Source organism: Notechis scutatus, chromosome 9 (genome assembly GCF_049901735.1).
Source record: "Notechis scutatus isolate UNSWTSFEM ecotype Mainland chromosome 9, rNotScu1.2, whole genome shotgun sequence".
In the NCBI taxonomy this organism is placed as follows: domain Eukaryota; kingdom Metazoa; phylum Chordata; class Lepidosauria; order Squamata; family Elapidae; genus Notechis; species Notechis scutatus.
This window is the reverse complement of record NC_142017.1, coordinates 185,581-211,879: the sequence shown is the minus strand read 5'-3', so window position 1 is coordinate 211,879 and position 26,299 is coordinate 185,581. Positions and strand designations below refer to the sequence as shown.

The following is a 26,299-nucleotide window of genomic DNA, read 5'->3' as shown; positions in this document are numbered from 1 at the left end:
CACTCTCCCCCCCCCCCCACTTTCTTTTCTCTGTTTAAGGCTTTTAAATTCCAAAAATCCAATAAATCCAATTATCAATTACTGTTCTTTCTTTTTGACACATTCAAGTCCAGCTTTTAAATATGCCTATTTAGTGCCAAAATCATATTAAACAAGTATCTTCAATTTAAACAAGTATCTTCTTCTGGCTTTCTCCTTGAATTAAGCTCCTTTCAAAGTTCAAAGTCACTTTCAGCTGTCAATTCCCCCCCCCCCTTCTTTGGTCGCCACTTTTACTATCTATCTTCCTTAAAATTTCTTTTTAGCTTAATTCTGGGGTACCTTAGTGTCCATCTGTCAGCTAGTTTGCCTGGTCTCCATGCTGTCCCCTTCTTCTCTGCTCCAGCACAACCTTATTTCCTGAATAGCTTCCCATCTTCAGGGCAGTCATTAAAGACTTCAAAGGGAGTATACCTAGCCAGGGAGGGGAGATGCAGCTCCCCTCGACCCAGCTGGCGGTCTCCCCCTCTTTCCCCACCCCTCTGAGGTGGATCCGGTCCCGTTTGGGACCTTCTGACGAGGTAAACACGGATCGAAGCCGCGCATGATCACTGCCTCCTATCTGTTACCGATGGAAATGCCACCGGAAGCCTGACCCAGTGGACTTTCTGACGGGGCTTCTGGAGGGGGAGTCCACAGCTTGAAGGCCTTGGATTCCCTGGCTGAGTTGATACCACCATGAAGCCTTGCCAGACATTTATTGATCCTTCCTTTGCCGCCGATGCCTTTTACCAGTAAAAAGGGTTTGTTTTGTCCAGCCTTTATGAGAAGGAGAAGAATCAGGCCAAGTGTTGCTCAACTGGGTATTTTCTCCTGCCCCAAGAAGCAAATTTGATCTAGTTCCTGAGGCATCCTTGCTCCATCCTAGCTTGTTTGTGGCTGGGGAAATCACTTGTGCAGCTCACATCTGGCCAGGCCTGGCCAGAGCTGGTTATTTGCATAGACGGTTCATCATCACTGCACTGCACTGAGCACCACCAGTGATGTTACCTAGTTGGGTAATAAAACGTTTGCAAGCAAACAAATTCAGAGAGCACCAAGGATGAGTTACTTTTATTTACTTCTATTGGTGTTGAATCTTTCTTCCCTTTGTTTCCCACTTCCAGTTGACTGAAATTGTTGCTTCTTATTGAAGAAAATGATAAATGCAACCCAAGCATGGCTGGAATACTAGAATTTGAATGGGCCACTTACTCTTAGAGCAGACATGTCAAACACAAGACCTGTGGGCCGAATCCAGCCCGTGATAGGCCCAGAGTTGTCCCGCGGGGCTGTCCCAGAGATGTCAAGGGACCGGTCTCTGCTGGCCCGGTCCACCTCGGCCCCCCAAAGGCAAACAAAACCCTGATATGGCCCGCAGTGGGATCCAGTTTGACACCCCTGCATCCAATTGCCCAGCAGGAATCCAAGTTTAGGCCTTCCTGGCAGAGGCCTCTCTCTACTTCTGTGGAGTGGAATTGATTGTTACCTTATCAAGAGGAAACCGAAGCTCATAAATTTCCTAACACCCAGGCCTCACCTGCCTTCCAGTAATTGAATCCATTGTTTTGTGTCTGGCGCTAGGCATGAGAGGGACGAAGTCCGGCTCCTCTTTCCAGTCTTTGGTGTCACGGCTAGGCATACCCGTCTTCCTCAGTCTGGCTTTGAGGGCTTTCTTTTAGTTTTCCAACTGTCCTTGTTGCCGTTATCTCAGCCTGGCTTTACATTCACGTCCAGAAGTGGAACGAGAAGTAGAAGCTGAGTCTGAAGGAATCGGAATAGAATGGAACAATTACTTCCCACAATTTCATGTTTTATTCATGACACGGCCTAAAATTCTATCTCCCGCTAGATCATATTTACCTCTGATGTGTGCCTATTGAATTGATCCCATGAACTGTTGCTAGTCATCCCAAATTCCTGCTGATGGAAAATGGGTTCTTGATTGGTGTCCCTGGTCACAGGAATTTGCCACAACTTACGTCTTTTCTTGACTCTCCTTTCCAGCTTTCCAAGCAATGTGATTCTGGTGTTTTTCATTCTCCAAGCAGCACGGTTCCTGCTGGTTCCTTTCCATAAGGTGCAAAGAACCAGGAAGAATAACTGCACCTTGCAGATGCCATGGTTGAGACCATGGTTCCAGAGGTTGACAAGCTAGTGGTCAGAGTGGGTATGTTCTGTTGTTTTGAATTGGGGAGAGGAGACACAAATGAATTAACTGCCCAGGTACCAGTCATCTGGGTCTCCACAGAGGCTCCCCACTTTCCCTGTACATGAAGATCTTGTTGGTTACTTATCTGGGCTGGTGGTGGCCTCAAGGTCAAGGAGGGATTTACATTCCTTGACTTATTTGCATTTTTTTTATCAGTTCAGTAGATGGTAGGTCTATCATTTGTGAATTACTTCCTGTGTTAGTAGATGGAGCTCCATTCGTCCTGCTTCACAAGCAGCTTGCTAATTCTGTCTTCTGGAACAAAATGGATTGGTTTAGTGCTGGCTTTGATGTTCAGTCCATCTCCTTGACCAACGAGAGAAGCATGTTGGTTTGGAAACTCTGGGAAGTCTGGGGCAGGGAAAGATGGAGCTGCGCGTTCTCTTAAGCCCTGGCTTTGTTCCCTTTTTGGGGGGTGTCAAGATCAGGCTGTAGCCCACAGTGCCTCCTGTAGCTGAGCCTAGGTTGTTCATGGCAACTAACCTTTTTTCTGCCTGCCAGACTCAGGCTCGGTTGATCAGCTTGACTTGGCTTGATTTCCTTCCTTTGACCATTCAGCTAGTCTGGACTGCAGAGCCTTCCAACTTTATTGGCTTCTTCTGTTTGAAGGTGGGTTTGGTGCATCAGCAGGATTCCTCTTGAAGGAAGTTCCCTGACACTTGAGTTCTGAGGTGATCCTGGGTAAAAGACTCAGGACAGTTGGCTGAGCAAGCAGGGCCAGCAGTTGGAGATCCACTGGAAGGAAAGTAGTTTACCCATTGCAAGTCTGCAAACATTGAAAACAAAGACAAAATTGGCCTCAGTCAATTGCAAAAGGCTGCTTCACTTAGAACAAGAGTCTTCAAACTTGGCAAGTTTTAAGACTTGAGGACTTCCAACTCCCAGAATTCCTGAGCTAACATATCTGGATGAGGAATTCTGGGAGTTGAAGTCCACAAGTCTTTAAGCTGTCAAGTTTGAAGACCCCTGACTTAGAACAACTTACATCCTGTTTTAATCCCATTAATTGACAATACTACCTATCCCAGGTCCTTGGGAAGGATTTGATAGTCAGAGGAAAAATGCCAAATCCAGTCTAATAATCTGTGCCGTCAATCATATATATCATATTGTATATAAAACTATGTATGTATGTATGTATGTATGTATGTATGTATGTATGTATGTATGATATTCAGCTTTGTTCGGGTATTTTCCCACGTCATTATAGTTGTGCTTTTAAAGTTGTAGCAACGTTTCGGCAGAATCACTGGTTTTAATTTTAATGTTGGTTTGGACCAAATTGATTTTTAAAATGTACGTATGTATTTATTAACCATATTTATATTTTGTTTAGTTTTATACTTTGTATTTTTTATTGCAATCTCCCTTGAGTTTTGGAATAAACAGAAAGGCAGGGTATACATTCAACAATAAAAGAGTGAATTCGCTCGGCCTTGGTGGGCCTGGAGGTGGAGGTGGCCCTTCAGTTCTCATCCAGGAGCCTCCCAGGGAGCCAGATCGCCCTGAGCAGAGTGGGGGACACTTTGGGATAAGAGGGCGCTGCCAAGCAGGGGCTGCGCTGCGGGGTTCCCAGTCTCGGTGCTCTCTAACTGAGCATCATTGATTTTACGGGAAAGATGTTTACAGACAGTGAGCCGATCGACCTGCCTCCTTGTGTAAGAGCTACCTTTCCTTAACGACTGTGAGGGGGTGGGGTGGGGGATGCCCGGAACAACGCATGGGATCTGGAGTCCAGGGCCAGGGCTCCTTCGAGAGGCTGGATCCCCGGGGCACAATCCTGGGTGCAGGCCGTGTGTGTGTGTGTCTGTTGGCAGAGCGTGGCTCCGCTGGTGACTGAAGGGCTTTGCCAGGCCCTGGCAGAGCAGGGAGGGCGGCCAGAGAGCCCCAATTAATTGGGAAGCATTTGCCGGCTTGCCTGGCCTGGCCTGGCCTGGCCTGCAGGGGAGATCGGCCTGTCTGTCGATAAACAAGTCCCCAGTGCAGCATCAAAGCTGCAGCCCTTTATCAATCGCGGCCTCCTCTTCCCGCTTGTTCCTGTAACTTACCAAGCATTTATGACATTGATTTTGCAATCAGGCGGTTAACCCCCTCCCCTGCCTCCTCCTCCTCCTCCTCTGCCCTGCCAGCCCCCTTGTCCAGCCTGTCAGTCAGGCCTCCGTGGCTCAGCTGTGCCGGGAAGCAGCCTTGGGCCTTTGCCTTCGCATCTCGAATTGGCCAGTCACACCTAGACGAAAAGCACCATTAAGTAGCTCTCAAGGTGGGAGAGGTCATTGTTTCCATCAACCCCCCCCCCCCGCCCCGTCTGCCAAGGGCAGCACTGGGACAGCTTCCCTGCTCCCTTGGCCCCAGTGGGAAATGCAAGGCAAGATGGGGCAGCCCTTGCCAGCCCCCCCCCCCGCTGCCTCTCATGAGCTCATGGCTGTTGAGCTGCGGACCAGGCCCTCCTGTGGACCTAAGGGAGCCTGAGAGTTTGGGGCGAGGGGCAGGGCTGGCCCCGGGAGGCCTCTCCTGCCCTTCTGCAGAGCTCAAATTTGAGAGGGTGGATCTCTGTGTGGCTGAGAAGGTGCCTGAGAATGGACTCAGCAGGCACCGTAGGGCTCCTCAGGGCTGTGGATTTCAGAGGAACCTTCGGGGGCGGCTCCCCTTGGTGTGGGAAGGAGGAAACTCTTGCTGGGTGGGAGGATCACTGACTGGATGGTCTCTGGACCATTCGCTGAGAGACATTCTTGGGTCAGCCCTTGAGGGGCTCTGAAGGGGGGGTGGGGGGCTTCTTGCAGGAAATGGAGCGTGTCCGCTTCCTTCTGCGCCCTCCTTTTCTGGCCAAGTGTTGGCTGTGGGGCAGGCGAGTTGCTTCTGGGGCCAAGACGGGCTGCGTGTGTGGAGTGGCCAGGCCTGGCTGACAAGCGTCTTTCTTTGTCTCTCCCTCTGCCCACTTTTAGGTCCCGGACGTGCCAGGTGCGATGAACGCTGGCTGCAGGGCTGATGATGGAAGGCTGTGATCTGCCAGTCATCCTGGGCAAGGACCTTGGGGGTGCTGGGCCTCAGCACCAGCAGTGGACCGAGTTTGGCAGTGCTCGCCACCTCCCCGCTGCACCTGATGGCACAGAGTCCCCGGCAGCAGGCCAGCTAGGCCATGAGCCGGCTTCCTTGTGTGAGCGCTTGCCAGGAGGTGCGGCAGCCTCTGCTTGCAGCCCGGAGCCCAGCAGCAAGGAGGTCAGCTGTAATGACTTTGCGGCCTCAATTGCCAGTTTACAGACCTACATGGAGCCCCCCTGTCCCAGTGCCCATCCTCTGCTCCCCCCGCAAGAGGACTGCAGGAGCAACACTGGCGGCGAGGAGGAGGAGGAGGAGGAGGAGGAGGAGGAGGAGGAGGAGGAGGAGAGCGATATCGAGAATCTGGCCGGAGAGATCATCTACCAACCAGACGGCTCAGCCTACATTGTAGAAAGCCTCAGTCAGCTGCTGGCAAACTCTGCTCTCGCCATCCCCGGAGCCAAGTCAGGGGAGCCTGTTACAGCCGTGCCCCAAGTCTATCCGCAAATCATCAACACTTTCCACATCGCCTCCTCCTTTGGGAAGTGGTTTGAGGGCCCCACTGAGGCCTTTCCCAGCACCTCCACCCTGGTGGGGGTCAGCCCCGTCCTGCACAGCTTCCGTGTCTTTGATGTGCGCCACAGAAGCAACAGGGATTACCTGAACAGCGACGGTTCTGCCAAAAGTTCCTGCGTATCCAAAGATGTTCCCAACAATGTGGACATGTCCAAATTTGATAGCTTTGTCCTCTACGGGAAGAGGAAGCCCATCCTGATGTGTTTCTTGTGCAAGCTCTCCTTCGGCTTCGTCCGCTCGTTTGTGACCCACGCGGTGCACGACCACCGGATAACTCTGAGCGAGGAGGAGCGGGAAATTCTTAGCAATAAGAACATCTCCGCGATCATCCAAGGGATCGGCAAAGACAAGGAGCCCCTTGTAAGCTTTCTGGAACCAAAAAACCAAAACTTTCCACCCCCTTTAGTTTCCGCAACTGACCTCATAAGCCCCGGACACAGTTTCTGTGGCAAATTCAGTGGGATTTGCGTGGAAGGGGAGCGGGGCTCCCAGATTGGGATTGCCAGCGCAAGCGACCAGCCCCGGACAGCAGACCTCGTAGCCCCGGGGGGCCTCTTAAACCTGGGGGGGCTGACGAGCTCAGCTCCGAAGACCCCAATTACCTCAGTTCCCCTGGCTGCCCTCACCTCCAGCCCTCCTGCCTCCTCCGAAGGGAAAGGCCCAGGGAGGGCCAGCAAGGGTGCGCAGGGCAGCTGCTTGGCGGAGGCGGAATTGGCTGGGGGGGAGGAGGAGGAGGAGGAGGAGGAGGAAGTGGCTGGCGGGGGTGGCAAAGGGCTCTTTCCACACAGGCTGGAGCAGGATCCGGGGGAGAAACTTCCTGCCACTGCTGAGCCCAGGTTGGTGGCAAGCAGTGACAGCAGGCTGAAGGATCTTGCTCTCTCAAACCAAAGCATATCTCCCTTGATGCCTAGCGTGCTCCAGGCGGTGTCGAGGAGCTTGGCTTCTTCGGCTTCTCCTTCGGCTTCTTCCTTTGTCTTTGATGGTGCAGACAGGCGGAGTTGTTTCAGCTTTAATAGGGAGGGCAGCCAGAGGCTGGACATGGCTGAGGAAAGGGCCAACCGAGACGATGCCCCGGGTCCAGAGCCAAGCGAGAGCCTCGAGGGGGAGGACGGGCTCTGCGCCTCCCACCACCAGCACGGGGGACCCCTCTGTGAGCTGGGGGGGGGAGGAGTGCCCCTCGGGGGGAGGGGTGGAGTGCCCCAAGTGTGACACTGTCCTGGGGTCCTCGCGCTCCCTGGGGGGCCACATGACCATGATGCACTCGCGCAACTCCTGCAAGACCCTCAAATGCCCCAAGTGCAACTGGCACTACAAGTACCAGCAGACGCTGGAGGCCCACATGAAGGAGAAGCACCCCGAGCCGGGAGGGGCCTGTGCCTTCTGCCAGTCGGGGCAGCTGCACCCTCGGCTCGCCCGGGGTGAAAGCTACACCTGTGGCTACAAGCCTTTCCGCTGCGAGGTCTGTAACTACTCCACCACCACCAAAGGCAACCTCAGCATCCACATGCAGTCGGACAAGCATCTCAACAACATGCAGAACCTGCAAAACGGCAGCGGGGAGCAAGGCTTCAGCCACGCTGCGGGGGCTGTGGCCACGGCCACCACCAGCAATATTGGTGGTGGCTGTGGGGCCCCCTCCCCCACCAAACCAAAAAGTAAACCTACCTGGCGATGTGAGGTGTGTGACTACGAGACCAACGTCGCCAGGAACCTCCGCATCCACATGACCAGCGAGAAGCACATGCACAACATGGTGCTGCTCCAGCAGAACATGAGCCAAGTGCAGCCTAGCCAGCACCTGGGCCTGGGCAGCCTGCCCGCTGAAGCTGAGCTCTATCGGTACTACTTGGCCCAGAACCTGAAGATGGACAATAGCCCAGGCTCCGAGGCGCAGTTCCTGACAGGCAGCAGTTTCCAGGTGGAGCCCACCAACACCGTGGCCTCCGTGGCCCCACCCCCAGGTGAGTTGTCCAGGTGTTTTTCGGTGTCATAGGAGAGGAAGGGGCCATCTTTCTGTCCAGCCTTCCGAGCAACTCCTGCCCTCCGTCGGAAGGGGCTCGTGTGGGCCCGGGACAGTGACCAGGCCCTTCTGCTCCTCAGTCCCCCTCTGGGCTGGGGCAGCAAGTGTGCTTGAAGGCTGCTGGGCCAGGGGAGAAGGAGAGACGGGGCTTCCTCTGCAGGCAGGCTCTTACCGTAAACCAAAAGCACAAGACCCTTGAAGGTTTGTGCCATTAGAGGTCTGGATGCCATCCACTCGGTCACCTCCTTGGCCAGCCGAGACCTTCCCTGCTGCAGCAGAGGGGAGGCAGACTTGCTTGGCTTGGACTTTTCCAGGCTGGTTGGCCCTCCAGAGTCGGGATGAGGGGGGGATTTCTGCTGTGGCCCAAGAGGGGAGGGAGCAGCAGCTCTTCCGCGGATTGGTGGAATTCTCCCGTGTCTAACAGGGCCAGTTCCTTAGCAGGAAAACATCAATGGCAATTCCTGCATTTTAATGTCGTAATTAAGCATGACGACTGGTCCAGGGAAGGCTGGAAATCTAGCTTGAGATGCACTTGCTTCAAGTGCTTTCGGTAAACTTGAGTGGAAGAGGTCCCCAAATTAAAGGGTTCTTTCATTTCGTGGCTAGAAAAAGAGCACGTTTGCCATTGTGCGTGTGGCAAGGACTTTTATTGAAACTTCTAGATTAAGAGACTTCGCTGCTTCAGAAGAGACCGAGTGTCCATGAAAGACCCACCGGTGCCATTTTCCTAGGCAAATTGTGTTGTACCACAGGTGGACGTGCAGTTCTGAAATCTGGGCTGCGAAGATGAAGCTGCTCAGGCCGTGGGGAGAACCTCCCCTCCTCCTCTCTGGAGAAGAAGCTGGCCGGCTGGTGGGGGAGGGCCCAGGGGTGCCTTGGGCTCTCGCACTGCATTGGTCCGGCTCCAGTCTGGGAAAGGGGCCCTTCATGTAGTAATCCAGATTAAAGCCGCCGCAGCAGCCCAAGTACCCCTGACCCCTGTGCTCCGCCCTCAAACCGCTCTTAGCCAAAGTTTTTCACCAAATGTTCAGCCGCAACTTGTCTGCCTGTGACTTAAGACCAGCCTTCCCTGCTTTTGCTGTGGGGTGGAAGGAGCCGGTGTCTCTCTGGAGTTTGGCAAATGCTGCTATGTGCACTACGGCACTTTCTCCTATGGCTGAGCATACCCAGTTCCTCACCTTTTGCTCTAGAAATTCCTCCTAAGTGTCCTCATTGCCCTTCTTGAAATTGTTTGAATTTTTCTGCTGGTGCCTAGAACTGGACCCAGCACTCAAGGGGGGTTTTGACCAGTGGACAGTAGCAGAGCTATTATTTCCCACAATTGGGGAATGACAGTTCTAATTTATGCAATATCGAGAGGATGGATGCCTTGATACCTGTCCAAAAAGCAATGAGAATGCATCTGAGGAACAAAATTGCAAAGTGCTTCATTGTGTGTTTAATCTACTCTGATCTTTGTTAGAATAGAATAAAAACCAAAACAGGAACTGTATAGCAAACAAATGCTGTTAATTGGACTTGAAGAGACGTGGGGATGTTAGCATGATCACACAGAACAAAACAACAGGCATCCTGTAGTGTGTGGCAGAGTTTTGTGGGCCATGGCCACAGGGGATGCTGAGTAGCCCCGTGGGGTGGAATGCTAACAGGCAACCCGGGGCCAAGAGGACCGCAAGAAGAGACGGTGACCCTCTGCTGTTACCTTAACTCGTCTGAAAGGGTGGCGTAGCTCCTTGGCATTTCTGAAATGACTCCAGCTAGTCTGCTTTCACATTTATTTGTGCCCTTTGGGGACCCTATCACCCTGTCCCAGTTCGACTGATGCCAGCACGGTCTCGGCTCCTGCTGGGCATGTGGGGCAGGCATGCACTCAGGGGCTCGTGGGTTACAGGGTGGTGGGAGAGCCACGTGGGGGGCTACCCAGCCACGCTCCAGCTGGGCCAGGCTGGCCAGGGGAGCCTCTCTGACTGCCGTTCTTCTCTCTCTGCACAGTGGGGGAAGAGATCTCTCTGGACCCACAGCTCGGGGGAGGGCAGCTGGTGTCCGAGGAGCTCATGAACCTGGAGGAGACCTTCACCCAGACCAGCGACCCCTCACTGAAGCTGTTCCAGTGTGCTGTGTGCAACAAGTTCACCACCGACGCCTTGGATCTCCTGGGGCTGCACCTGAATGCGGAGCGGGCCCTGCCAGAGGAGGAGTGGAAGGGGGCCACGGGGGAGGCCTACCAGTGCCGGTTGTGCCATTATAGCACGCAGCTCAAGGCCAACTTCCAGCTGCACTGCAAGACCGAGAAGCACCTGCAGAAGTACCAGCTGGTGGCGCACATCAGGGAGGGTGGGAAGGCCAACGAGTGGCGCCTCAAGTGCGTGGCCATCGGGAACCCGTTGCACTTGAAGTGCAATGCCTGTGACTATTACACCAACAGCCTGGAGAAGCTGCGCCTTCACACCGGCAATGCCAGGCACGAGGCTAGCCTGAAGCTGTACAAGGTGAGGCGGCAGGGGGCCTGTGGGGCAGGTGCTTCCTGGGGTTGGGCTCCAGCCCAGCAGGTGTCCCTCCTCGCCCCTGCCCGCTGCTGAGGCCCTTGCTGCCCCCAAGGCCGATTAGGGCCATCGGAGGGCAACCCTCTCCCTCATCCGCTGGGTCTGGCTGCAGCTTCCCACCCACCCACCCACTGCTTGGAGTAAAGAGTCCTTTCACTGGCGTGGCAGAATTGCTGCAGACGTTTGTATTGATTTTCCCTGGACTCGGAGCTTCACCTTTTTCTCTAATCATCCCGTAATGGCTTTAGTATGAACAATTGGGCACCGCCTGCGATAAATCTAAGCGGCAGCTTTGCTCCCCAGACACGTCGTCTCCTGGGCTTTGGGCCGCTGCACTCCTGGTTTCCAGCCCTTCCTGCTCTCCTCCCTTCCCCTCCGGAGGCTGGCTCTGGCTCTGGCTCTGGCTCTGGAGCTCAGCCGCTCCCCCCTGCCCCCACCCCCTCCAAAGGCAGGCTAGCTTCTGGAAGCCAAGGTGGGAGTCTCTGATCTCTGATGGGCCTGTGGGTGTTCCTTCTGTGAGCCAGAGTGAGGGGTCCCCAGCAGCCCCCCCTTTGTGTCGGCAGAGGTTTCACCTGCTGGTTCATTTCCTGCGTCTTGGCGTGTGCAAGGAGGTGGCTCTGGATGCAACTCCCCCTTTTGTTTCTGTGGGGCGGCCCTGCTGGGTGTGGGTAGCAGTAGACTGGCCTGGGGTGGGACCTGCGGGTTCATTGGCCCCAGCGCCAGCCCTGCTCTCCTTGGCAGAGGCCCTCGGGATGTTCCTCTCCTCCGGCTCACCCAATGCCTTCGCCTGGCACTTGCCTGGTCAGTGTGGAGTGCAGCTCACTGGATGTGATCAGGTAGCGAACCCTTTCCTGACGCTGGCCAGGGGGGAGAGGGAGCCCAAGGCCTGCCAGGACAATGCAGCAGGGCCACCCCTGTCATTCTCCTGACTTCCTGCTGCTCCCTGGCTTCCGGGTACCACACAGGCAGGGCCTGCCGTGAAACACACCACGCAGCCCATCCCGCCTGCAGGGGCTGGCAATGCTCCAGAAAAGGTCCAGCGTGAGGAGAACAGCCTTGGGAGCTGCCTGCCCCCCCCCCCAGCCCGTTGCTTCTAACATCATTGTCCCTGGCAGAAAAAGTGGTTGGGGGTGGAGGGGGGAGGCCGTTCCTGGCTGGAGTGGACTTGACTCCTTTCCCAAGGAAGCTGGGTCAGTTTGCCTTGCTTTGGCCTGGGGGCTTTTTGTAAGTTAGTTTTGTTATTCCACACTAATCAGACAAAATAAAAGTATAGACACCAAATATTAATGATGTAACTTCAGCGTAATCATGTTGAATAAAGAAGAGAAAATCTATAAAATGATTTTGTGGATAGACCAAATCCCAAAATCCTGACCATTTCCCACCCACTGGAAGTTGCTCAGGTGCAACTGCCTGAAACAATTCTTGGTGTGGTAAGATTGCAGCGCTGGAGATGGGCTGGAGATCAACCCGGTGCTTGAGGTCCGATCTGCGCTGTTAGATTTTAAGCAGTGGTGATCAGCAGTGGCGATCCCTTTAAGGCCCAGGGATCCACCTGGAGTCACAATCCTGTTGTTGGGAGCTCCAAAATGTGACAACGGTGGGAGAAGATAGCTGGTGTGTGCCAGTTCCTGGGTTGCAGTTCCAGACTGGGCCCTCCTGGCTTGCTTTGAGCCGCTGGACTTGACCCCGTGTCCCCTGGGAACTGCCGGTTGAGGGCCTCCTCCTTCCTTCCTCGGCCCTCTGCTTCGGGAGCAGAGCTGTGATCCTGCCTCTTTCGGGCTCTCCTCGCTTGGCCTGAGGTGTCTGGCAGTGGCATTGGTGGGGCTTCTGCTGGTTTAGGCAGCAGAATAAAGATAGTTGGGTAACCTTTGCCCTCTCAGTGAAAGGATTCACTTTTTGCTTCCTGAGTGGCTGCCAAAACAAAAGGGGGATTCCCCCCATCGAGCGGGGGGGGTGTTTTGCAGCTCATGAATCCAGCAGGTCTCTTGTGTGCGTTGTCCCTATCCCACGAGTTGAGCAGCCAGCGTAGATCATGGTCTGGGGAAGAGGCCCCTTTCAGGCCCTGTCTGTAGCCCCACTGCCCTCCTCCACCTGAGAGAGGGGGGTCCTTGCCCCACCACCTATTCCTGTCCTGTCAATTTGTGGGCAGTAAAGATTTTCAGTCGTGTTTATCCAAACTTGTGGCTGTTCTCTACTCCTGCCTGGCTCCCCTCAGGCTTTTGAATAGAAGATGGACAAGCTACCAACAGTCCATTTTGGGGCTGAAGGAGAAAGGCCACTAATCAGTTCTACAAAAGGAGATGTTAAAGCACCTGAATAAAATCCAGGTTGCTCCAGGGCAGGTCGCTGGTCCTGGGAGAGGAGCCCTCCCTTGGTCCCTTGGGGCTGAGCTACTTCTTTAGACCCCCCCTGGCCGGCTTACCTTCCTAATGGATTGCAAGGGCTGCCGCTGCCTTCTCCGGAAAGCCTCCCTGTGGTTTGTTGGCTGCCCAAACCTGGTTATTCAGGACTAGGAGTGTTGCCTTGGAACAGGCTGGCAAGGGCTCGAGCGCCTCTATGATCCTTTCCCACCAATTTGGGCAGGAGTTTAAGTGGGGAAGGAAAGGGGATTCAGCCCGGGAATTTGGAGCCAGCTGTGGCCCAAGAGCTTCTCTGCTCTTCAACCAGCTTCAGGCCGGCCCAGCAGTGCAGCCTAGAAGTGCCCCTTTGGGTAGGGAAGGTTGGAAGAATCCAGATGCGTGGGATGAACCATCTGCACCGAGGAAGCCCTAACTAGAGAATTGGCTGAGGGTGTGTTTGAGGAGAAAGTGGTGCCGCCACTGCTTTCTATTTGGAGAATTGTTTCACTTTACATTTTGTATTTGGCATCCTCCTCAGAGTTGTCATGGAATTGGGTGGCTTATAAAGGTAATAAAATAGGTAAATAAAATAAATAAATCTGGTGTGGAAGCCAGGAGAGCTCCCCTCTCAATGAGAGCCTGGCCAGAAGAAATATAGTCTCGGCAGCTGTTCAGGGTCTTGGAGCTCTCCTCACTAAATCCCCAGGCCATGTGATTTATGTGACCAGCAGCTGGGGAGCGTGTGTGTGTGTGTGTGTGTGTGCGTGTGTGTGTGTGTGGAGCTTCTCTGCTGTTTCTATTTGGCTTTCTCCGGGGGGGAGCCCTGCTGGCGTGAATTGAAAGGGAGGGGAAGGTCTTGCCAATGGCCATCAAGGCCAAGGGTAACCCAAGACTTCTAAACTCCTTCCTCCTCCAGTTCCGAGGAAGCAAAGGCTTCCCTAGCGAAAGGCCCGGGACAGCTCTTTCTTGGGAGAGGAACTAGCTCTGGTGGCCATCTGGGGGGGCCTGTTTGGGTGCCAGGTGGGAAGCCACAAAGGGGTCACCTACAAATGTAGCTGCCGCTGCTGCTTTCCTAATACTACAAGCCTTTATTCTGACTTAGCAGAAGGCCAATGGGACGGGGACACACAGACAGACACACACATGCGCGCGCCTCTTGCGTCTTTCACCCTGTTCAATTGTGAATTGTCTGCATATGCAGCTAGTCTTTTGTGCCCTGGTTTGGTCAACCTAGTCCCTGGGTCTGTGGTCCTGCAAACGGGCTGTGTTAATTATAGGGGGAATTAACTGCTAAATCCCCCCTCCCCGAATTAATCCTATAAACTGTCATCTTGCTTTTATTTAATGCAAATTCTGTTACGTGATTAGTCCAAGAAAGTGCTTGTGGAGGTCCAGGGTGGAAAGGGGTGCCCCCCCGGGGGGGGGGTTTACATCCCCTCTGGCTTTGGAGAAGCGTGGGGCAATTTTGCTTCCAAAAGTCTTCCCTCTTTGCTTTCCCTGGAGTGGAGGACCACTTCCTGAACAAGCTCAGCCCTCCGGTCTTGCTTTTTCACCTACTGTTCTGAGCTGAAACAGGGAGTCTTCCAGGAATGAGTCCAGTTCTGCTTGGATTATTTCCGGCTTGATTTCAAAGCTCAGCACTGATTAGAAATGCATAGTGGAGAAAGCTGTTTATCTGTGATCAAAGGGTGTTTCCTGCCCGTGCTGGACTCTCTTAGGGAGGGCACAGATACATTGGGGTGAGCCAGTAATTCCCCAGATCTCGTGGGGCCCTCGCAGCCGAGCCCCCTCTTTTCTAAGAAGCCCTGCAAATGGTGATCCGTGCTTGTGTTGTTTGGACAGTGGAGGCAGCCCATTGCATTTCTTCTTCTTGCCAGGTAGAGTATAACAGGGCCCAGGTCCAGGAATTCTCCACTCACATAGGAATTGCTATTCATTCTACCACAGAAAAGGATCGTTGTCCTCCAGATTGGAACGCTGATTAAGGCTCTGAGATTAATAGCTAATGTAGGTGAACTTTTAGTAAATATTAAAATCAACCAGAGATCATTATTGAGATCAACCAAAGTTGATATTTCTGAAGAAACATTCACATAATTTCAGAAAAGGTTGGTTCTGTTTTTCCTGAACAAGCAGAGGGTCATTTATTAGATAAAGAACAGAAAAACCTGAGTACTGGAAGAGAATCATAGAGTTGGTGATCTGGCCCTTTGAACGAAACCAAGGCAGGATGCTGGAGCCTTGTTAAAGAATGGATCAAGCCAGGCAGGTGGAGGTATGTGGCTGATGAGCCCCCCCCCCCTTCCTGCCGCCGCTCAGCCTTCCTAGAAGGTTCATCTCCAGAAGGACTCTGAATCTGCTCCTACTTGATTTAAAGTAGGAAGCCAAATGGACAGACAACTGCATTATTTGAGGTCTTAAAGAAAGTGAACAGACTAAACAGCAAAAACCCTCTTACTTTGGGTTCACTATTGCCAATTGTATCTGGAGACAGGCTTTAATTGTATTTATTTAACGTTCGTGGACTAGCAATATGTATTAACATTTCACCTAGATTAGTAAAACACAATAAAATGGGGGAAAGACCTGCCTTCACATGCCAATGTCTTTGGCCACCTAACCATTGAAGCACAGAATCATTTATATTAAAAGAAGTCTGGACCAGTAGATGCCCTTGGCTTACAGCCAGTCACAATGGGATCTAGTTTGACAGGGGAGCCCTGCAGTCATCACTGAGGGGAGGATGCTGGGCCCTGTTTAGGCAGGGACCTCTAGCAGATGCTGTGTGAGGTGCGAATCCTACTCAGGATGGTTCACTGCTGGCGAGATAGTTCAAAGCCTATTTCAGACAATATCAAGGACTTTATAAAGCTAGTTTTGCATGGTGTATAATTTCTCCCCCCTCCCCAGCTTCCCTAATTAATGTCCTACCAAACTGGTTTATTGTCTTGGTCTGGGATGAGTCCAGTGTTGCACCTGAGGTTCCTAAAGAGCAGTAAGTCCCTTGGCTGAGCACTATGAGAGAATCTGGGTGGTTTTTCTTCCATTTTCTCGTGCCCCACAACACGCCTGTCCTGCTGATGTCCTGCTGAAACAAAAGCATCTCCATAGCATCCATGGAGACTTCAATCCTGACGTGCAGTGCAACGTCCACCCAGTTATGTTGGAGGCTTCGTTGTCATTAGTAGGTCCCAATGTTGACAGTGGACAGGCTCCAGTGGAAAGCTGCAGCTGCAAGCTCTCCACTCCTCCTCTTTTGCCTTTTTCCAGGGACCTTACACATCAGGCAGAAGGACACACAGCCACCTTCCTTTTTCTCTAATTAAACAGCTCTTGGCACACAATGGCAGCCCAGGAACCCGCTTTCTCACTTGGTGTTGCATTGCTAGATCTGATCCTACTCAGACAGGTACTGAAACGGAATAAAAATCTATTGCCTCCTGTCTCCACAAGGCCCAAGGAACTGACACCTCCAGCAGATCATGCCGTGTTCTTCTCCAATAGTTGATATGGCGACGCATCTTTCCTTGATCCTGGAGGCACCAAGGATTTTGCTAGCCAAGGACCTGGTCAGTGCATCGATACAGGGGTTCACATCGCGGCTGCTGACATTTGAAGTCATTTCAAGGCAGAGAAAGCTCCTCCTGCTTAGAACAATGGGGGCTGAGGAAAGGGCCAGAGGGCTATAGGACCTGCCGGGAGTTGAATTTTTGGTCTACATATTTCAGTAGAGTCTCTTCTCCAAGCGTTTAGGTTCTGACAGCCTTTTCCTCAGAGATGCTGGGTGCTAGGTCTTCTGAGAGCTAATAAGAAAAAGAATAGGCACCGTGGGAATCTTATTCGTTTCGGGTCAGCTAATTCTCATTGATATTCAGCCAAATGGGTGTTTTTAAATATCATATGCTTGAGGTGCAACTATCCTTTATTTTATTCACCAAATATTCTCAAGGCTGTTTGATTACAGATCTCTTGAATCCTGCCAGAGGCTGTTGCTGTAGGAATTTAAGGCAGGATTGTTTGTGTAATTGCTTGTAATTGTAATTGATAATTCTTATTTCAGGCAAAGAATTAAGCTGCACACGACAGCTGGTAACTCTGATAAAATAATTGCTATATCGAGATAAGTCCCCTTGATGGAGAGTTGTCTATCTCTGAAAGAAAAGAATATAAGTAACCTATGGTTCAGCTGTAGAATCCGTGGTGTTCTCTGCACCTGATTGTTTGCTTGCAGACATTTTACCACCCAACTAGGTAACAACATCAGTGTGAGTGAATGTGAGGTACTGTATGTTTACATACAGTAGCTTGCTATTCCAGTTTTGGTGAAGACACGGTTTTCTTCTTGATTAGGGAATTGTTTTCTGTGTGATTGTTTATCTGATGTTCGTCCCCATTTATCTGGACATTGGCTGCTGGGAAGGACATGTCCTGGTCTGTTTGTTTCCTTCTTTTTTTTAATTGTCCCTTTTGAATGGCAGGGCAAGCTACTGTATATAAATAGGGACCAAACTCCACATTCATTCATACTGCTGATGTTATCTAGTTGGGTAGTGAAATGCCTGGAAGCAAATAACCAAGGTCTCCACAGCTGTCCATCTCTTCCTGAGCGGCTTCTCCTTTTACCTACGGGTGGGGACTTTCTCAGGCTGAAGTCCTGGAACCCAAGGAGACGGTAGCTCTTGTTTCCTGTGGGATGAGTATCTTTCTTCATGTTGACCTGCTTGTGGGTCTTGCGATGCCTACAGAAGTTGCAGGAATCAACAACCTGGGCCCCCGTGGCCTTGCTTTATTGGGGCCCTGAGCAAGAGGCTTAGTTTTCATGGCTTGTTTGATGAGAGGTACTTGAACCTCAAGGAGCTCCTTGACATGTGCTCAAAACTTCCCTAAGTTGGAACAAGCTTGAGCCACTCATGATGTGTGTATCTAAGAGAGAAATTCTGCTAGGTTCTAGTAGGACACTGTGTGAGAGGGGGGAGGGAGGGAGGGAGGGAGAGAGAGAGAAATGTACAAAGGAAGCAGATGTGAATTGCTAAGTATTGAAATGAAAGCCTTAGCCATGAAAGCCGGCTGGGTGACTTTGGGCCAACCCCTCTTTCTCAGCCCAACTCACTTCACTGGCTTGTTCTTGTTTGCCACCTTGAGTTATTTATAAAAATAATAAAGGTGGGATATACATTAAATAAATGAAAATGATGCCGTGGGGTAATCACCATTGTTTGAAGCTGAGCAAGGATGGGCTACATCTGGCAAGCCACCCTGTTGAATGCTGAGGTGTTATGGTGTCCTAAACCAATCAAGGAAGAATCCTGAGGCAGATGTTTCGGGTTGCATTTTAGGGGCTGCAGTCACAGGGCCAAATTCAGGAGCTGAGGAGGCCAGGAGAAGAGAGCCGATGTCACAGCTGCCGGGTCTCCTGTCCCCTGGAATGGCCAACGCAGAGCCTTGCCCAGGGCCCTCCAGCCTGTCCCTGGAAGAGGGTCTTGACCGCCCTCGGCATTGGCCTGCAGGGCAGCCTCGTTAAGGGTCGATCTGCTTAGCTGGCCGGCTGAAGCTGGCTCTTGCCTCCCTGGGGGCTGTAGCCCCTCCTCATTAAGCTGGTTGGGGCTATTGATTGGGCATTTGTGTTTGGAAGAGTCTTACTTACTCCATGCATTATCTTGACAGATTGATCAGACCTGATTGAGAACCTCTTAAAGGAACGAACAGCTATAATGGGAAAGTTGGACTCTGTCATCCGTTAGGGTGATTCTGGAGCGAGAGGAACAAGGCTGACATCTTGGAGCAATTGTATTTACAATTAACATGGCTGAAAACGATTGCCTCTATTGATCCCCCCTTCCTGCAATTACAGCCCCATTGTTTACATTCCAGCACTTCAGTTATAAAAAGGAAATTCAATAATTATTGCATTATTTAAAGTTAAAGTGCCACAGAGTTTGCTGGCTGTGCTTGCTGCTTGATTTAACATTCAGTAAAATCTATGCTGAGCTTTCCATCTCGAGGCTGAGCAATGTAGGCTTTTAATGAGGCTTGGAAGGCGGAGCAAAATCCCACCAGCCAGTTATCAGTGAGGAATGGGAGAGGGATTTGAATCGGGCTCCGATGACTACAAGACCTGGAGCAAAGGGGGGGGGAGTGGGGAGTGGCCGCCACTGAACTGGGAGGGGCCTGTTATTTGGGGGGAGGGGCTCGCCTGTGACTACCTTGGCATGCTGCCACCCTCCTGTCCCACCTGAGAGCAGGGGAGGAGGGGCTCCTCTGCCTTGCTTGGTTGGGTGCAGAAGAAATCTAACTTCTGTGAAACCAATAAAACCGTCACCCTGCCTACCTGGCTTCTGTCCTCCGGCTCTCCTTCTAAGGGGCTGCTTGTTTGAGAGTCGAGGTGGCAGGGGCTGCCATTAGCCCAGCCCTCCCTTTCTCTGCCCTCTCCTGGGCCGCCTACACTGGCACGAGGCCCTGGGAGGATGGGCCAAAGACAGCCACCTGACCCTTCTTCTGGGCAGGACGCAGGCAACCTCTTGATAACCGCTGGCCATTCCTCTGCCCCAGGGCAGAGTGTCCGCCTTTGCCCTTCCTGACCCAGGGCTGTGTGCTTGGCTGGTTCCGGTGCTGTGCAGAGGTTGCCCTGCCCTGGGCCACAGCCTCTCTCCAAGGAGGGGGCTTGCAGAAACGTCATTCAGATCAGATGGGACTTCGATCTATCTGATCCAGGGCAAAAAGTGAAGGGATCCAGCTTTTACACGTGTGTGAACCAAGCCCACCCCCCTCCGGGCACCCTTAGGAACCTCTGACCAGAAGCTTCTCAGGTGGAAGCGATACGGCCCTCCAGACTGAAGAGAGTGGTGACCAGCCCGTCCTCTCAGAGTTTGCATGGAGTTTCCTCATGACCTGCAGCAGGCAAAATAGATCCTTTGCGGGGTGGGGGGGGGGCGGGTTGGAACAATAAAGCCATTTTAAGGGTTTTCAGACACACAGAGAGTTCAGTCCCAGAGAGCAGGGATGCCGCCTTCTATGGAGAATGGTTATGTAGCTCATTTCCCCGAAAGGTAGCCTACGTACATCACCCAAAACTAATATTCAGTGACGACCAGCCAGCCTCTCGTCCAGCTTGCTTCAGTAGATGATGGAGAGGGAGGCCAGCGGCTGGCTGGAGGATGGGCCAAGGTGCCTGGCCTGGCAGTACCAAGCGGCTCCCCTGCAGAGCGTCTGAGGAGCCTCACTTTGGGCCATTGGAGGCCGGGTGCTGTGCCAAAAGCGGGGCAGCAGGGAAGCAGGGCTTTCTCCTCCTCCATCACTGCCCTGTTTCCTTCCCTTGCTCTTGTGTCTCAAGCATCTGATCCAGAGACGAAAGGGCTGCTTTCAAAGTGGGTGGACTGGAAACCAACCAGGTTCTTCCCAAGGAACTGGTTGCTTTATTAGATGAATGACTCCTTTTTCTCAATACGGGAGCAGCCTTCTTAGACAGCAGCCTCCAGCAATTCATATGCCTAGGTAAATGTGAGCATGGGTGTGACTTCAGGATGAGTCTGGAAGCAAATAGCTCTCAAAAGCAGAAGCTTTACACCTTGCTTCTCCAAGATGCTCCCAAGATCTTCCCGAGATACCCTTGCAGTGCCAGGAGGGGGGAAGGGGCCCTGGGGCTTTGACCCTGCCTGAAATTCAGATCCAGATTCCATGGATTTTTTCTGTGCTTCTCTCTGCAGCACCTTCAGAACCACGAGAGCGGACTGGAGGGGGAAGGCTGTTTTTACCACTGTGTCCTTTGCAACTACTCCACCAAGGCCAAGCTCAATCTTATTCAGCACGTACGTTCCATGAAGCACCAGCGAAGTGAAAGTTTGCTCAAGTTGAAGCGCTTGCAGAAGAGCCTTCCTGAGGAAGAGGACAACCTGGGCCAAATCTTCACCATCCAGCACTGCCGAACTACTGACCCTGGTGAGTGGCCTTCTTGACCAGCAGGTTGTAGTCCTGCTCCCATCGCGTATGTGGTACGATTCCAGGGGCGTGCACGTTTCTCCTAGGCGAGGAGCTGACGTATCTCCCTTTAGCATTGCGTGTGGATGATATTGCTTAAGATTTCTGACTTGTCCAGGGCAATGGGATGATTCCACTGCCTCTGGGGCCTGAGCTAGTCTGGGGCAGGGAGCCGGACTCCAGCAGCCAGTGGTTTCCAAAGCCCTCCGCTGCAGTCGGGTCGAAGTGCTAAATACAGTCGCTTGGCCAGGGGTCCAGCTTGGTTTGTGCCAATATGCCTTTTGCAGGCATCTTTGGCAATGACGGTAAGGCCCTTCTGCAGAAGGCATGAGAGGGGGACCCTGGCCTCTTGGCCTCCCCAGCAGCTTCTGGGAAAGCTGCATGCAGCCCAGAGGCTTCTGAGCCTTTCCCGAGCGAAATCAGATTTTCAAATGAGACGCATCAAGGCGTTGGGTCAGCATGGAGACAAAAAGAAATAGTGAATGGGAATTTGGGAAATATTTACTGTCTTGCCATAAAATCAAGGAGAAAGGAAGGCATCTTGGTGGAGTGCTTCCTGCCCTCACCTGGCCTCTCCTATGCCTCCCTATCTGAGTAGGACAGGCTGCCTCCATCCATGGAGGGAGGACTTCAAGGAAAGGTTGGACAGCGTTTGATCCAGAATAGTATGAGGCCATCTTGGTTGGCTTGCTGTCTAAATGGGAGCTTCCTCTCTCCCCCCCCCCAGCCCCCCTCCGACTAATCCTTTAAATAGTCTTTTTGCACTACTTTGAATATTTGGGCTAGACTGCTTTCTTTCTCAGATCTCTCTCTTGCTGCAAAGGATCCAGTCCTCTGCAGTCAACATAATCATGTCTGGTTTACTTATGGTTTACTCAGTCGACCCGATTCCAAGCACATGGTTAGTTTGCCCAAGAGATGCTTGCTAGCTCCCTTTTCTGTTTCTCATTCCAGTCCGGTTCTTCCCTGTCCTTGCTTGCCACGCCCGGCTTCCTTTTTGCATAAGACCCCTCCCCCCAAGTAGGTGCTCTTCTTACAAGGGTGTATGTGTGTGTGTGTGGGGGGGGGTGATGTATCCCTCTGGGCTTTTCTGCCTCCAAGAGGAAGGGATGCTTGGTTGCCAAGAACTGCTGATCCTTTCAGCCTCACCGGACCTCTTCGCCCCCACCCCCCACCCCCTGGCTGTTCCTGGGAGCTGCTCCTGTTCAGCCCAGGCGGAGGAGGGAGAATGGAGGAGAGCTGAGCGGCTCCTCCGGCCTCCCCCTGGGGCTGAGAGGACCTACTTCGTCTGTTGCCCTTTCCCCCTCCTTTGGGATTCTCTCCCTCCATAATTCTGTGTTTTAGCCTTGAAGTAGCTTGGTGCAGAGAAAACATTTGACCAATAAATAGGCTTGAATTATGGATCTGAATGTGGCAAGAATGGTATATGATGGAAGTAAAATATGCATGAGAAGAAATGGAATGCTTAGCAAATGGGCCAAGCCATGGTGATAATCCCCCCTTCCTTGTTTCATAAATTAACGGATATGTGGAAATAATATTTTTGGAGATGTTACTTTTGAATGTAGATAATGTCATGCTAGTAGTTGAAAAGCCAAACATTTTGCAGCATATGTTAGAAAGCCTGATATTTTCTATTTATTTTCTGTGTTCATATAAACATGGCTTTTCCAAAAAGATGGTGGTAAGTATGTATATCATTATTTGACACTGTTCCATATTTTGAGGTATTTTCTTTCCATTCTGAACTTGCTAAGCAGCGTTTCCAGAATAACAAAATAACAGAGTTGGAAGGGTCCTTGGAGGTCTTCTAGTCCAGCCCCCTGCTCAAGCAGGAGACCCTATGCCCCTCCAGACAAATGGTTGTCCAGTCTCTTCTTAAAGACCTCCAGTGTTGGAGCACCCACCGCTTCTGGAGGGAAGCTGCTCCACTGGTGAATTGTTCTCACGGTCAGGAAATTCCTCTGCAGTTCTGGTTTGCTTCTCTCCTTGATTAGTTTCCATCCGTTGCTTCTTCTCCTGCTCTCAGGGGCTTTGGAGGGTGGGCCGACCCCGCTCTTCTTTGGGGCAGCCCCTGAGACATGGGGAAACTGAGCAGTCCCTTCAAGTCCTGTTGGGACTCAACTCCAGGGGCCAGCAACCCAGGTTCCCCTGAGCCCAGCTCTGGCCTTGCCTGCCAGGAGCAGGAGGGCTGGTCTTCCTTCTGGCCTTGGCCTGACCCCGGGTGTCCACAGATATGTTCCCCAGGGAAGGCAGGAAAGGCAGGAGGGGCTCAAACTGCAGGCTGGGGAAGAGAACGTCCCTGGGTGAGCTCCCTCTTTTGGGGGAGCTGGTTGGTTGGATACCCATGCACCCACGCACACACCCACCCACCCACCACACACACACCCCTGTGTCAAATTCCCAGCAGAGCCAGGAGGAAATGCCCCAGGGCTCCTTGCCTACTTTCTGCTGGGTACAGAGTTGGGCAGAGGGAGGGGAAAAAAGAGACGGGAGGGGAAGCAGGATTCCAGGTGCTGCCCTGGCACTTCCTTTCCCCACTTCCCTTAAAAGGCTGGCCTGAGAGACCCAGGTCCAGCCCCTGGGAAGTTGATGGGGAGTTGGCCCTGGCGCTTGGCTGGGCAAGAGTGTTGCTGGTCCCCCTTAGCGGCCAGGCCACCCCATCCAGCGAAGGAGGCACAGGCTGAGCAGAAGGAGCAAGGAGGGACTGCCACGGGGCAGCCAGGGGGTCCCAGCCCCGAAGAAGGGGCTTAGCGGGACAGGGAGGCGGTGGCCCTAGCTTGCTCCTCCCCAGGCTGGTTCTCCGCAGCAAGAGAGGAAGCTGGAGCTGTTGACTCGCCCCAGAGCTGTATCTGCCACCCAGATGGAAAGCTGGCTGCCCAATTTGCGGGCTGGAAACTTGCCCTGAGGGGTGGGGGTGGGGTCCCTCTGCTGGCCACAGCCACGCAGTTCATGGGTTGCTCTCCCCATTGGGCTTGGGCTGGAAGCGACAGAGGAGTGGGGGGAGGGGACCCATTCAGCGCTCAGCCCTCCTTTCTGCCAATCTATGCCTGGGAAAGAACAGACATGGTAGCTTTTTTTTGGGGGGGGGAGGGAGAATAACAGTGAATTGAGCTCCTCTTCTTTGCCACAAGATAAGAATGAAGCAGGTATCTTACCTGTTCAGGTATGTATAATTACAGTGTGTGGCTCGGTAAATATTGCCCGCTCTTCTCAAAATGGCCACACTGCCAGCACTTTCTGGGTAGAGCAGCTGGCAGCTGGACTGCAGACTCTCAGAGTTTGTGAAGCAGAGAGAGAGAAAGAAGGCCGGTGGGGCTCCCAGGATGCAGGGATTATTAACGGCTCGCAGCGGGCTGCTTGAAGTCAAAAATGGGCAGAAAAACCCCAAACCCAAAATGTTGCCTCCAATCATGAAATGGGCTTCATAAATATAACAAATAAATGAATTGAACGAACGAGGCCTCTGGGGTGATGTAAGTTGCTGCTGGCTCGCCTGTGAGCCTCCTTCCCTTCTACCTCCCGGGAGATCTGGGCCTGTGTGTGCTGCACAGAAAGAAGGTTTCCTCCCACGCTAATTGGGGAGGAAGGTCTTATGGGGCCATCTCTGTCTACCTGCCCTGTAGGTCAGACCTAACCCCTCCTCCTCCTCTTTGCCATTTGTATCACCATGACGATGATACGGCCAGGTTGGACAACGTAGATCCTTCTGCTTGGAAAGAAGCGGTTGGCTAGGGCTTCTTGGCCCTTCCGCCTTGCCCGGGCACCTGGTCCCTCTGCTCTCAGCCGCTGGCTGGCCTGTAGCCTTTGTGGTCAGGCAACAGTCCCAGCTTGCTTTCGCAGGAGGCCGTGAGCCTGTTTGGGTCCAGGGACGCAGCTGGGCAGACCCTGTTTGGGTGAGAGGGCTACCCTCTTTGGACACGCCTGGCCATGAAGCGAGGAGGGGATGGAGGCTTGGCCCCTGGGGTGGCGGCAATGGGATGAGCCCCAGCTGAGGCTCCTTGGAGCGTTTGGCCTGCCTTTTCTCAAGCGGGCATGAGGACCACAGGAGGCGGGGAAGGGCAGCCGTGCCCATCAGCCGGAACCAGGAGAGACCCTCTAGAGAGGCCCAGTTGGGATAGCTGGGCGGCTTGCAGAGTTTGGATAAATTTGGCTGCTCCGGCTATGAAGGAAGCCAAGTCAGTTTGGAATATTGAAATATTTTCAGGGAAAACTTCTGGTAATTTTTTTTCTGAAAAATTATGTATAACTTTTTATCTTTAAAAGAAAAAAAAATCTAAAATTTTTGAACATTTTATCTTTAAAATGTCAATAGTGTGTTTTAGGAATCACTTCTTTCAAATTTGAGAGATCTCTATGGCCCCCTTTATAAATCTAGCCGTATTGCTTTTATCTTACATAAAAGTAGAGATCCCGAGGAGGCTCATTCCTCAGGAAGGGAAAGTGGAATCGCTGTGGATGGTTCAAGGAAACGTAAACCTAAGGATGGGGAAGGCGGCCCTCTTGGAGTTTGTTCCGGCTGCAGCGCAGCCAATTCCAGGCGGCTTGAAGAAAGCCGGCCAGTTACCTTGGAGGAGCAGCCCTCTGTGGGTCTCCTATGGGGCGGAGGGGGGGGCAGACTGCTGCCAGAAGGCCAGGCCTCCCTTGAGGCGGGAATCCCCTTGCTGAGCCAGAACTGGCTTGGGGGTTGGGATAGCACAGGGTTGTACCCCCAGGAGCGGGTGGGGTGACCCCCTTTCTGAGCTTACGCAAACCAGCAGGTTCTGCTAAGAGCCTCGCTTTTAAGGTGCAGCCATGCAGGCCTAACTTCAGAAAGTTGCAAATCTCTGAGCAATTTTGTGAGCATTAAAAATGTCCTCTTTGCCAGAAAGGTCATTCATAACTTGGCTGCGCTGCTGATGTACAGTCAGTGATATTGATTGATTAATGTATAAAAAGCACCAAATGCATTTGCTTCTATGGAAGAGAATAAAGTGCAGGCGAGTCTCTCTTTATTTTCACCTCATCCTTTTGTTTGAAGGACATCCACCCCCCACTCTTTTTGTGTGTGTTGCCGGCTTCGTTTAAGGGGGATACAAAAAGCCAGTTTCTGCCAAGTAATGCATTCACAAAAGGAACATTGATTCACATCAGTGTCGCTTGAGTTACCCTTGCGATGAAGTGCCTCTCGCGTTAACCCTTCGGGTCCCCACAGGCAAACTGCCCCCACGCACTTAGCTCAGAAATGGCTGCAGAAGGGGAGTCCCCGAGGAGAGAGCCGGCTGGGTTTCCCAGCAGAGACAGGGAGGCCCTGGGTGGGGTGGGAGCCTCTCTGCCAGCTCGGCCTAACTGAGCGTTGAGGCCCTGGGGCATGGCGGCCCATCCTTTCGGCCTGCACTGGCCATACTGAGCGACGAGGAATTGTCTCGGGCTTCTGTCGAATATATAATACAGTTAATATGTATAAACAATGTTGCTTCCTTCCTTTTTTAATATTCTTTGTGATTTTGTAGAGCCCCATGGCAAGCTGTCCAGGGCCACATGCAGCCTGTGGGTTGCGGGTTGGGCATGTCTGCTCCTACAAGCTCATTTGGGGGCA

At 52.5% G+C, this 26,299-nt stretch overlaps 1 protein-coding gene across 1 annotated transcript in view; it reads left to right on the top strand.

Annotated features, from left to right (window-relative positions):
• The window catches only part of ZFHX3 (zinc finger homeobox 3), a 133,195-nt gene that overhangs the window by 81,122 nt on the left and 25,774 nt on the right, over positions 1-26,299 (top strand). The window contains 4 exon segments of the mRNA XM_026684846.2: positions 5,173-7,009; positions 7,011-7,803; positions 9,855-10,351; positions 20,451-20,682. Of these exon segments, the coding sequence (XP_026540631.2) occupies positions 5,216-7,009; positions 7,011-7,803; positions 9,855-10,351; positions 20,451-20,682 (3,316 nt within the window). The 5' untranslated portion in view covers positions 5,173-5,215.